The sequence below is a fragment of the Diceros bicornis genome, chromosome 15 (genome assembly GCF_020826845.1).
Source record: "Diceros bicornis minor isolate mBicDic1 chromosome 15, mDicBic1.mat.cur, whole genome shotgun sequence".
Lineage (NCBI taxonomy): Eukaryota > Metazoa > Chordata > Mammalia > Perissodactyla > Rhinocerotidae > Diceros > Diceros bicornis.
Window position 1 is genome coordinate 37,852,715 of NC_080754.1, and position 12,659 is coordinate 37,865,373.

Sequence of the window (12,659 nt, forward strand, 5' to 3'; positions counted from 1 at the left end):
AGATTTATGAGTGTCTGCCCTCAGGTGTCCAAAGGGAGAGAGGCAGGAATCAGAAAGCAAGGATGTCTTTTCTGGGATGATTTCTCCCTGAAATCTGCCTGTCCATCTTGGACTCACTTCCCCTTACACTCTGCCTTTGGAAGACGAGTCTGAAATAAAAAGACCTCACACACACTGGGGTGACACAGAGATCCTTGAGAGAATTGGAGTGAAGGGCAAAGTATTCTGTAGGCGCCTGAATGGATAAAATGAAAAGAAGAAGCTCCTAAGCTTCTACACTTGAGCACTGGAGTCTCAAAATTGAGAGTGCACAGGAGTCCCCAGGAGGTTATTAAAAATGCAGATTTCTTGCTCCACCCCAGAGACTGAGTTGGTGGGTCTAGGGCAGGACCTGGATGTATTCTTGTCACACTTTGAGAAGTCATGATCCAGCTCTCTCTTCTATCCTCATCCCAATTCCAACCCACCTTTGTTTTTTAAGCATCAGGTACACAGTACTCTGAATTTTGTTCTCATTGCCCTTGTCTATTATTAGTGAGATAATGTGATATCTGTGTGATGCAAAATACACCAAAAACATGACAAATGATTTTACTAGATACTGGATAGCATACAGAAAATAAGACGAACTAAAATCACTGGTCTGATTTTATAAAAGTAATAGTGATTGTAGTCATGTATGGTAGTAAGATTAATGATCACACATTTAATAATTTTTAGGCCTGCCCAAAAGTAGGGCAGATTACTTTTGTTAGTAACTGTAGTTTGTTCTTTGCTAATTTTTTATTTAAATCAGAGGGTGTATTACTTCAAAATTAACCTCCTAACAAAAATATATGGTATTTTGCAGGATAGAAGGAAATAGTCTTATTTGAACCTTTTAACAGCTCTGTGACCAAGGCAGAGTAAAAAACCCTGTTTTGTACATAAGAAAATCAGGTCTCAGAGCAGCTAAAGGACTTCCTAAATACAGGACTTTCAAACACAGGGTCCTCCGTTTAGAAACCAAAACATTAGCTTATAACCACACCATTAGTTTTGGTTATGATTTTGGGGGGCATTGCTAACATTCATTAATGTCTACTAAAAGCTAAGTGACCTTGAGAAATCCATTTCGACCTTGAACTTTATCCATCTCGTTCTCTCTTAAACTACCAGAACTTTATCCATCTCTTAAACTACAAAATCCTACTAAATTCCTGCATCACTTAATCTAAACCCATGTTGTAACACATCTCTTTTGTTTTGCTTACAGTGTGCCTTATCTCTTCAGTTGAATAAACTCTGAGATTTAAAAACCATGATTTAGACCCCGTTCTTTAGACCACATTTAGCCCAATATCTTACTTGTCTTCAATATACGTTTAGTGATAGTGATAGTACTATAGTTGGTTAGATTATACTTTAAACAACTAAAATATAATCTAGTCAAAAGTACATTCTTAATGTTTTATATAATCTCAGTATATAATTCTTCACAACTCAACATTTATTTTTAGAAGATAAATACTGTTTGAAAGCCGTGATTTATATTTGTGATTTCCTCCCCCCAAGGAGGGAAAAAAAACATGTAATTTGGCATGTTCAGACATGTTCCATTTATCCTTAAAGACCAGCTGCTCCTTGAAGAGGAGGAGTCCTTTTCATTCAGCTATCCCAATCTCTCAAGCTTTTTTATCCTGCTATTTACGATGTTTACATGTGCTGGGTGGAGGAACTCAGAAAATATTCCTGTGTTATTATGCCCACAGCACTGCCCAGATAATGCTTTTGTCTTTGCCTATACCATTTCTCATTACAGCTTGAGTTGAGGATCCACTAAGAAATTTATAATCTAAGAATTTTAGAATATACTGCTCTCTCACTCACTTGACATCAAGAAGCAAAAACTCAGGAAAGAACAAAATTTAAGAGAATATTCCTAAGGGTGGAAAAATCCTTTGCTTCTTGATGTTCCCTAAAGGCATCAGTATTGTAATAGGCTATCATGCTGAAATTGATAGTCAGAACAGAGTGCCCTGGAGTCATCAAGAAAGGGTCAGATATGTGTGGCCTGTTCTAAAAGAGCAAATGTTCTAACCTGTTTGAGAAAGTTCTCTCCCTCAGTGGTTGTGATCAAAACTTCAAAGCTTAAAAGGATGAGCTTAAGTTTTCTGGAATTGTGATTTAATAGAAAATTACTCGTTCCCTAAAGATGCAAGATAAAGAGATTTATTCCAGTACTCAAGTTTTTCTTTTGTTTCTGCTTCCTCTCTTAAAGTCCATTTTAATAAACTGCTGTTCATTTTTGTTCTTCAGATTTTGTAGCTTTTAGAGAAGGAAGAATTTGTGAGTCACATTTGTAGCCTGGAGTGGAATGAAGTGAGTGTGTCTGATGCATCTCCTCTCCATGCACTCCTGTTAATAGCATGTTGTGTATGGCTGCACAAATTCACTTTGGGATCTGAAACTGAGTTTCACAGACGCTTAATGGAACCTTCTTTGACAGACTGAATAATATACTTCTAATGGTTAGAGTGTGGGGTGTTTTTTAGTTCTGAATCTTCAGATGGCTTGTTTTCAGCATTTCATCATGTTTAGGGTAGGTTTTGTATTACCTTTTATCAAGCTAGAGGAAATTTCCTTCTATCCCTAATTTACTGAGAGTTTTAATATGAATGGATGTTGAATTTTATCAGATACTTTTTCTGCCTCTATTGAGATGATCAAATGAATTTTCTCCTTTAATTTCTTACTGTGGTGAGCTACATTGATTTATATGAAACCAACTTTGTGTTCTTGTGACAAATCCAACTTGTTATCTATTATATTTTGTATGTTGCTGCACTTGGTTTTCCAATGTATATATTTAGGACTTCTGCATCTGTATTTATGATTGGGAATAATGTATAATTTTTCTTTCTTATATTGTCCTTGTTAGGTTTTAGCATTGAGGTTATACTAGTCAAATGAGTAGAGGGTGTTCTCCTGTTTTTTGGGGGTTTTTTTTGTGAGGAAGATCAGCCCTGAGCTAACATCCAATGCCAATCCTCCTCTTTTTTGCTGAGGAAGACTGGCGCTGGGCTAACATCCGTGTCCATCTTCCTCTACTTTATATGGGACGCCGCTGTGGCCTGACAAGTGGTGCGTAGGTGCGCACCCAGAATCTGAACCTGCGAACCCCAGGCTGCCGAAGAGGAGCACACTCACTCAATCGCTGCACCACCGGGCCGGCCCCTGTTCTCCTTTTTATATATTCTGGAATAGTTCATGTGCAATTGGAATTCTTTATTCTTTGAATTTGGGGAAGAATTTACCAGCAAAACCATCTGGGACTGATATTTTCTTTGTGGGAGGGTTTTTAATTACTCGTTGAGTGTCTTCATCTTCTTTTTTTTTTTAAAGATTTTATTTTTTTTTCCCCCCAAAGCCCCAGTAGATAGTTGTATGTCATAGCTGCACATCCTTCTAGTTGTTGTATGTGGGACGCGGCCTCAGCATGGCCGGAGAAGCAGTGCGTCGGTGCGCGCCCGGGATCCGAACCTGGGCCGCCAGCAGCGGAGCGCGCGCACTTAACCACTAAGCCACGGGGCCGGCCTGAGTGTCTTCATCTTTTATAGTCTTGCACTAGATTTTCATTTAGTTAAGTGAATTTAATTATTTTTTCTAGGAATTTTTTTGTTTTGTGTGAATTTTAAAATTAATTGGCATAAAGTTGTTCATAAAGTCCTTTTTAAAACCTCTGCAGCGTCTATTGTAGTTATCCCTTTTTCATGTTTGATATTATTGATCTAGACTTTTCTTTCTTTCTTAGCCTTGGCAGACAATATCCTTTGTCTTTACAACAATTCAACTTTGGCTTTACCCCTCTGCTCAATTGGATGTTTTCTCATGTTCTGGGAACATCTCATATTTACATCACCTTCCTTCTTCCATATTTGATCTTGAGAAATTAGACAAACATCCAGACCTTTGAAGGACATATTTTGTTCCCCATCTCTCAATGTTTTATCACAGTTTAGATGGGCCAGTTTGAGTCTGAGCAGTGCTGACAGGCCTCACAGAGCCCTGAGAGCTGTTTCTTTGGTTTGTCTTTTAGAGACAGTGTTTGGGTTTTGTTTCAACAGTGTCTGGCTCTTGGTGTATGGCAGGAAAATAAACATTAATGTGAAGTTGAGTGGCACATTGCCACCTGGAATAAAAATCAGCAATCTCTTGCTGAGAAAGGAGACTGAATGTTGGGTAGGCAACTAGTGGACTCCTGTGTTTTGTGTGTGTCATAGTTTTCTCCCAATTCCTTGAGATCTTCCCTTACTTTTGCGTGACTTCTGAGTGTAGCTTGTTGTGGGGTCAGGGAGGAGGTGGGGCGGTTGACGTTGATGGTTGAAGGTAGCGTATATCAAGAACCTAGCGGCGTGCTGGGCCCTGTTTAATGCCTTATCTTATGTAATCTTTACAACAGACTTTTGGGACAGGTATCCCAGTTGTCCATATTTTACTGATGAGGAAACTGAGGCCCAGAGCAGTTACATAACTCACCCAAAATCACACAGCTAGTAAGTGGTAAGTATTGGATTTCAGCCCAGGATGTTCTGACTTCACAGCCAGAGCCTCTTACCTAGCTAGCTGCTTCTCTATTTTCTATCCTGTCTTAGCCTTAACGGAAATATTAAGTAGAGGGTGTTGGTTTCTTGGCCAATTTTGTGTATCATCTCTCAGCTGGCCTCTGAACATCACTACTTCACCTGGCACCCACTAGCCACTGTGGAGCCTTCGTTGAATCCACACGTTTCTCCTTTTTCCTCTAAGCATTGTGTTTACTCTGCGTGTTGGCAGCAGAAACCGAAAAGGAAATGCAGAAAAAGCATCTAACGGTTTTCATAACGTAAACCAAATGTTGGTAGCGTGGGTGAGCTCTTGGGAGGAAAGGCGCTATATAAATCTAACAAATAAATAAATAACTGGTTCTTTAAATAAACTGGGACTGTAAAAGCCTTAATCTGTAACCTATTGAATTTAGGCTCACTGGATAGTCAGAAGTCTCCTTTTGCTCACCAACTGAGAGTTCACTACTGCCTGAGCGCTGCTGGGATAATGGGTGGGGGTGGAAGCGGGGGTTAGCTGGAGAAGAAGAGGTTTGTTAGGAACCAATTCCTAACAAACCAAGCCCATCCTCCATTGAAAATGACTGCCTGCCTCAGTAAACAAGAGGCATCTTTGTCATAGCTGTATTATGTATACAACACATTCTTAGATACTTCAAAAGGATTGCGGAAAGGGGAATGGGGTTCAAATGAAGGTCAGTGAGTAAAGTTCACGGGATGTATTTTGAGGACAGAAACTGAATTACTTTACTAATCTCTGCAAATAAAAGCCATTATTGGCAGCAAGCTCTGAGAGAATCTTTCTTCCAAACATGTTGGTTTTGTGACCTACCCTTAAGATCCCCTTTGCACTCCCCCTCCCTCAAAACAAACCAAGACTGAACAATCACAATTATAGAAGCTGTTCTGCAGATCCCAGACCCCTAAGCTTCAGGCAGTCCTAAAGTTATGCTGGGGGAGGGGATAGGGGTTGCTGGCTGGTGCCCATATTGAAGCACCTTTTCCTGAAGGGGCCACACCAGGCCAGCTCTAGAGTTTCATTCTGGAAGGTGAGAGACTGAGCATTAAGCGGAAGTGGAGTGATTGGGCCTGTCAGCTGCCGAGGCTCCGGTTTCAGAACTGAGTGGTTCCGTGCCATCGTGGAGCCATCAAAGGAAGTGATTTGTGGAGGTAACCTTTGAAGGTGCTAAGATGGTGACAGAAGGAAAAAGAGAGAGAACATGCAAGATGAGTGCCCTTGTTACTGTTAGTTCCTGCTAGCATAACGTTTGGGTGCTTTATAAAACTAAGGCCTTAAGAATATCTTCATCTTTCTTTTCTGCCCACTTCTTCAGAATTTTCTTCAAAAATTCAGGTTTGCAGCATGCCGCTGGTACCTGTATTCTAAATGTCAAGCCTAAACCAGAGTTTCAAATTTGCACTTCTTCAAAGACCATGGAAGGGTTTCCTTAAATAACAGCAACCTTGAAAATCGCATTCCTGATGAGTTGCACTGTAACGCATTCAGTGCCCCAATGAGAGGCTCTCAACCCACCCAGCCTTACAAAGTTTATAAAATATGTTTAATCCATTGACCAGGCAGATTCTGATGCTTTTGGTGTCTGACCCACCCAGCCTTACAAAGTTTATAAAATATGTTTAATCCATTGACCAGGCAGATTCTGATGCTTTTGGTGTCTGAGATAAAAGGATAAGTATATGTAAAATTGTTCAGTGATCTTCATGTTATAAAATGATCTTAAGGTGCTGCTCTGAGTAGGGTAGTAAAGACTTACACAGAGTAAGCACCGTGCCTGGTCTAAACTGTTTTATCTGCACCCAAATCGCTTCGGTGTAAGATTTTAAATCTTGATGTTCTAGAATCTGTTGGCCACCTGTTGCCACAGATTGATTCAAATCAAATTCAAAGTATTTGATTAAAACTATTAATAGGATTCAATCTAAAAATAGAGAGTAAGACCTTACAAATACAGGATTATATTGTTGATTTTAAAGTACTCATTGAAATTAGTTGTTCTTTATCTTTTATTTTTACCTGAACCCTGGCTACTACTTTCTACCTGAGGGTAGAGAATCACAAATGCTTTTCTTTATACATATAGATCAGTGCCTTATGTATATTTCATGGGTTGAGGCCTCACATTGAGGGTTACCATCTCTAACTTCTACACCCATCCTCCTGAAGTCTACCCTAGTCTGCCACTGATTACAGCTGTGGCAGAAACCATGCTTTTAGACATGATTTTATTTTATCATTCTAGTAGCATTTTGATGGATAATACATCCCCATGTTACAGATGAGAAAACTGAAGCCAAGAAAGTTTGCCCTCTGTCATTGCAGGACCTCAGGCTTCGCCTTTTACTACACTGCCTTCCCAGTGGGGAAAGGGCATATGGCACACCTCTGGATTTCTCTGATAGCTAAAGGATGTTGATGATGCTCATTGATTAATAACAATAACAAAAGGCTTTTATTGTTCTGTCATAAAATAATGCATAGTTGTTATTTAACCATAGATGAGCAAAAAAAGAAAATGAACTAAAATCATAACCACCCAAAGATAAGCAGTGTAAACACTTATGTGCAAATCTTTCCAGGATTTTATATGACACCATAAATATGTTTTTTATTTTTGCAAAAATTTGATGCTCTTTGTACTGTTTCACAACCTGCCTTAATATATCAAAAATACCTTTCCAGGTTCCACGCCCTTACATATTTGCATATTATATCATAGTTGATGGATGCTTTCAACTAAATGGCTATATCACCATGTACTTAGTTCCCTTGGTAGACATTGGCATTGGTGACCATCTTTATAGCTATGTCTAATCATATCTGCGATTTCAGTGCTATCTGTGTGCTAGGCACAGATTTGCTAGCTGTCTGCTCATCCTCCAAGTCATCAGGAAAAACTGTTTCTCTCTTTACTTAGTACTTTTTTGATTACTCAGGAAGTTGAACTTTTTGTTTGCCTATGACCATTAGTATTTCTTCTTTAGTGATTTTCCTATTTATGTCCTTTACCCATTTTTTCTATTGGGATGTTCATCTTTTATTGATTTTTAAAAGCTCTTTATGTCAACAATATTAACATTGCTCTGTTAGAGATTTTTCCCTAGGTTTTGTTTTTGGTTTTATTTCTGATGTTTTCTGTTACAGATTTTTTCCCCCGGTTTGTTATTTTTCTTTTGGTTTTATGCATGGTATTTTTGACATAGAAATTTATACATTGAAGTATATCCATATTTATCTTGATGATTTCTCCTGTTGGTATGAGGCATAGAAAGGTTTTCCCTCCAAGATTATGTAAGTTTCATATATATTTACTTTACTATTATGGTTTCACATTGAAATCTTTAATCCATATGAAATTTATTTTGGCGTGTAGTATAAAACAGGGGTCTAACTTTTCCCCCACTAATTTGAAATGCTAACCTTAACGGGTAGTAAGTGTTAGAATATACTTGACAGTTTTTGACTTCCCAATCAATTCCTTTGATATACCTAGCTTTCATTCCTTGTATTACTGTTTTAATTATTGTGGTTTTATAATATGTGTCAATATCTAATTGATCATTATTTCTTTTCAAAAATTACTTAATCTTTTAAATAAAGTTTAGGATCATTTGTCAAGTTGATTGGGAAGGCATTGCTTTTACAGAATAATTTTCAATGAATCAATAGCCTCCAAGTCCTAAATGTTTTCTCTTTAATTAAATCTTTTTTCTTTTCCTCAGAAAACAGTTTTAAGGTTTTATTCTTATGTGACCTACACATTTCCCGATTATTCCTAGAGATTTTATGTTTTTGATTGCTATTATATATGGGATTTTTTTTTTACTATGTTTTCTAATTGGTTAATTTGTACTCTTTGGTCTTTAAAAATTAATTCTATCTACAAGTGAGAGGATGAATGAACTAGTGAAAAAACATACATGTGTATGTTAGTGCTATTTGCAAATAATTTGTTTTATATAGTCAGATACGTAATCTGGCCAACCTGTATGGACAGACTGTGCATGAAATAACCATGAATGGAAGATAAAAGGCTATACCATGTCGTTGCTTTGATTGGTTTTTTGCCAGTCCCTGACTTACTCAAGAGGTTTGAAATGTGTGATATAATTTTGAGAAGAGGTTAAAATGTCAGAAATAAGCATTAAGTACTTTGCAAATAATTCCATTAATCTGAACTTCTAATCCTCAGTGCTAAATCATAGGAGATATTCATCATGTTCTTAGTTAAACAATATAACTACTTTCTTCTTACAGATTTCAGAGACAACTGTCTGAGCCCTGCCACCCCTTCCCTCCTCAGTCAGGAGTTCCTGGAGATAATCGCCCCAATTACCATCGGCAAATGTCAGAACCTATTGTCCCTGCAGCTCCCCCACCCCCTCAGGGATTCAAACAAGAATACCATGACCCACTCTATGAACATGGGGTCCCAGGCCTGCCGGGCCCCCCAGCACATGGGTTCCAGTCACCAATGGGAATCAAGCAGGAGCCCCGGGATTACTGCGTTGATTCAGGTTAGCATAAAATCATGCCATTCCTTTCTTCATTCTCTCATTCATCTGTCTGGTCGTTATTGAGTGTCTTCTATGTGCAAGTCTTTGGGAAATAGTTTTATAAAAATTGCCCTCAAAGAATTTATGAGCTAGGAAAGCAGACATGTTTATGCATAACTGAATATAAAACAAAACAGAAAAGCCCATGCAAATGGTAGGAACGGTAGCACACATTCAAAAGTGATGCAGAGGACACCTCTGAGTCCAAGCCTGAAGATTGCTGGGGTCCAATCCTGGTGATTCCCTTTTTTTTTATGTTGTTTATTTAACTTATTGAAAATATGGTAAATGTTCCTAAAAGAAAACTAGAAAAATACAGGAAAGTAGAATGGAAAAATCGCCCCAAATCCTACCACTCAGCAATAACAACTGTTAACATTTTAGTGCACACACATTTAAGTGTTTGTTTAAGCAGTAATCCATAATGACACTAAAAATGGAGTCTGGTGATTCCCTTTTTAAGACCTATGCTCTTAAGGTTGCTGGACAGAGGGAATATCATTTCTGCATTTTAGTCCTGCCCTCAGTTTTATGGTTTTCTTTTTGAATACAACAGACTCATAAACTCCCAACGTAAGTATAACGAAGAGAGTTCATATGTAGGATGGGATTCTATTCTTGAAATGGGTGGTGTTCTGAGAAAGCGTCTGGTATGTCAGCTGTATGGGGCTCTGGGTAGGCCATGGAAAAGGCTGTCCTGTTGGTTGCTTTGTGGGATTCGCTGCTCTATTGCAACACTTTCATCTGGGAAAGTTCCCTTGTCCTTCAGCAGCTGCTGGTGTACACAGGGAGAGGTATAACATGTTAGGGCACCTATTTTTGTTATGGGGTACCTCTTGTCTGGAAACCTAAGCATATCCAGAAATTTAAGCTGTGCTCGGGGGCCTTCGTCCCCCCTGCTTCACACACACACGAACACTCATTCACTGACTACACATCTTAGAGGCCAGCACATTACAGGAGACAGGAAAAGGAGAGTTAGAATTTTGCAGCTTTCACATTTAGAAACTGTTTCCTCCTCCTCTTTTCCCTTTCCTTCAGAAATGACAAACTTTTTCACTCTTGTTTTGCAGTTGGTGCTAAAGGCACGTGAGGGTGGTGGGTAGAGTTTCAACCTTTCCCTCGTGTGCTTTGCTTAAAGACCCTGGGGAGAGGGGGCCAGTGTGTACTCAAATGGCTTTTGCAAATAAAATAAGATATAAAATTTGCTCTTGGCCTTCTGTGAGATAATATATAGGTTGCTCAATTCAGGCAGAAATTAGTTATGGGAAAGGCTGGGGAGGTAGGCAGAAGGGAGACATCTGTTGCTTTATGATAGAAAAATCAGCAAGTGTCAGGTATTGATAGCTTATAAAATTTCCACTGGCCTTCTCCCTGAAGGCTCTGTTGTATTTTTCTCAGGAGCAGGCATGACCGGCAACATTTTTCCTTTGGGATTGACATTGTAATCTGTCCTGACAGGTTTTTTACCCCTCTCCCTTAAAACAAGACACTCAGCTGGTGTGACGATATCTGTAATTCTTTGATCTGAGTGGTGTTCCCCGGGTTGAAGGCTTGTCCCACGTGGACACAGCTGTCTTTCCTCCTGACGGACACCTTGATAACATGATGCCTGAAGAAGAGGTCACTTGAGCGTGGGTTTCACTCTGACATTGCCAGCATGGCGAAAATGTGCTGGCCAAACTGCAGTCCCCCACTCCTGCCAGTTCTTGTCCTAGCTTCATAACTTCAAATCCCCTAATCTCTTTGGCCTAAAAATACCCTAACCTCTCAGAGCAGAATTGGATGTGACCATCAGCAGCAAAGGAGCGCAAATTGGGAAAGATCTCAAGTGAACCTCCTCTCCTTCCTAACCCCAAAGCCCCTACGTCAGTATAGGCAGAAGGCCAAGCTGGGCCTTTGGAAAGCCAATTTCTTTTTTTACCCCTAACTCTCTCCCCAGATTTGGTGTTAACTGATTTCTCAAATGAGCTAGTTAGGATAGGGAGGCATCATTTTTCCTTCCCAGTTCTCTTGATTAGGAGTCAAGCGCCCTACTTTCAGATGGTGGGTTATAGTGTTTCCCATGTTGCTTATGGGGGTGGTACCTCTTTCCCAGGACAAGACCAAAAAGACATGACCTCGGAGCAAGAGAAGATTTAGGGGCTTTATTGCAGAGCTGCAGTTCAACTGATGTGCTGATTCAACACAGAAACTATTGACGGGAGTGTGTGTGTCTGTGTTTCTCTTTCAGAAGTGCCTAACTGCCAGTCATCCTACATGAGAGGGGGGTATTTCTCCAGCAGCCATGAAAGTAAGTAGCTTTTTTTTTTTGAATAATACTCAAGGAAGCTTAAAATTGCTCAGTTTTCAGGCTAAGATTTGAGATCACAGGTTAAACCTCCCTTAGCTCATGAATATGAGAGTTAATTGATCATAATCTTCAATTATTTTGCACCCAGGGTTGAAGGCATGCTCCTGAGCACTGGGAGGGCTGCCATCACTTTCAGTAGTAATGACCATAACTTTTAAGAGTTCACGGGATATTATGAGGGAAAAATGAACCAACCTGGTTTCCGCATTTCCATACAAGGAGGTTATATAGTTGTATGTAACACTATCAGCCTAAATGGAACTTAAGAACTATGTCACAACTTGAGATGGTAGGTTCAGGACTTCTCTTCTGAACATTGAAACGGAGGAGAGTTTTTTTTCTTAGAACAGTTTTCCTAGAAGTGTGTCTTGTTGTCTCTCATAGACATCTCTCCATAAATATCTAGAGCAGAGTGATTCCCCAAATCCAAGGCACCAGCTTCGCCTGGGACTTGTTAGAAATGCAAATTCTCAGGACCCACCCCAGATCTACTGAATCAGAGACTCTAGGTGGGGCCCAGCAGTCTGTGCTCTAACAAGCCCTGCAGGTAATGCTGTGCACACTCAAGTTTGAGAACTGCTCTAGAGTAGTGACACTCAGCTTGGGCTGCCCATTAGAGTCACTTGGGGAGCTTTTAAAACTTTTGGTATTCAGGCTTCACCCAGAGCAATCAAATCAGGAATTCTGGGGTGGGACCCAGGCGTTAATAGTTTTTCAAGCTCCCTAGGCAATTTTAATGTGTGTCCAAGGCTGACAACCACTGTCCTCTAGAGTTTTGGAGGAAGGTTGAAAGAGCTGATACGACAGCACTGTGATGCAGCGGCTGGATTTTGTGATTGGTTCACAAGAGTGGTTTCTCTGGGTAGCTGCTTCCCACTGACTTGGTCAGGGGGACACCAAGTGTGGTTGCACTGGGCCCCCGGGGATATTCTGAGTGAGTGTCCAGCTCTGGGAAGGCAGGGCTGCCTCCTGGACCTCTGACCTGTGACCAGCACAGCTGTGTGGGGCTCTCTTCCAGGTTCCCGAATGTTTCTACAGCAGCAGTTGCTGTCTGCAGCAGGCAAACCAGGAGGGACTGGGGAACAAGAGGGAGGAAAACATTTTGCATAATTACAACATTTAGAAAGGAGCATGCTCTTAAAGGAAAT

The 12,659-nt window shown here is 40.0% G+C and overlaps 1 protein-coding gene across 2 annotated transcripts in view; it reads left to right on the forward strand.

The window, feature by feature from the left end:
- Window positions 1–12,659, forward strand: part of ETV5 (ETS variant transcription factor 5) — a 58,638-nt gene that overhangs the window by 31,080 nt on the left and 14,899 nt on the right. For both annotated transcript variants that reach the window (XM_058556165.1, XM_058556164.1), the window contains 2 exons: window positions 8,860–9,119; window positions 11,392–11,451. In XM_058556165.1, the coding sequence (XP_058412148.1) occupies window positions 8,860–9,119; window positions 11,392–11,451 (320 nt within the window). The remainder of the gene's footprint in view (window positions 1–8,859; window positions 9,120–11,391; window positions 11,452–12,659) is intronic.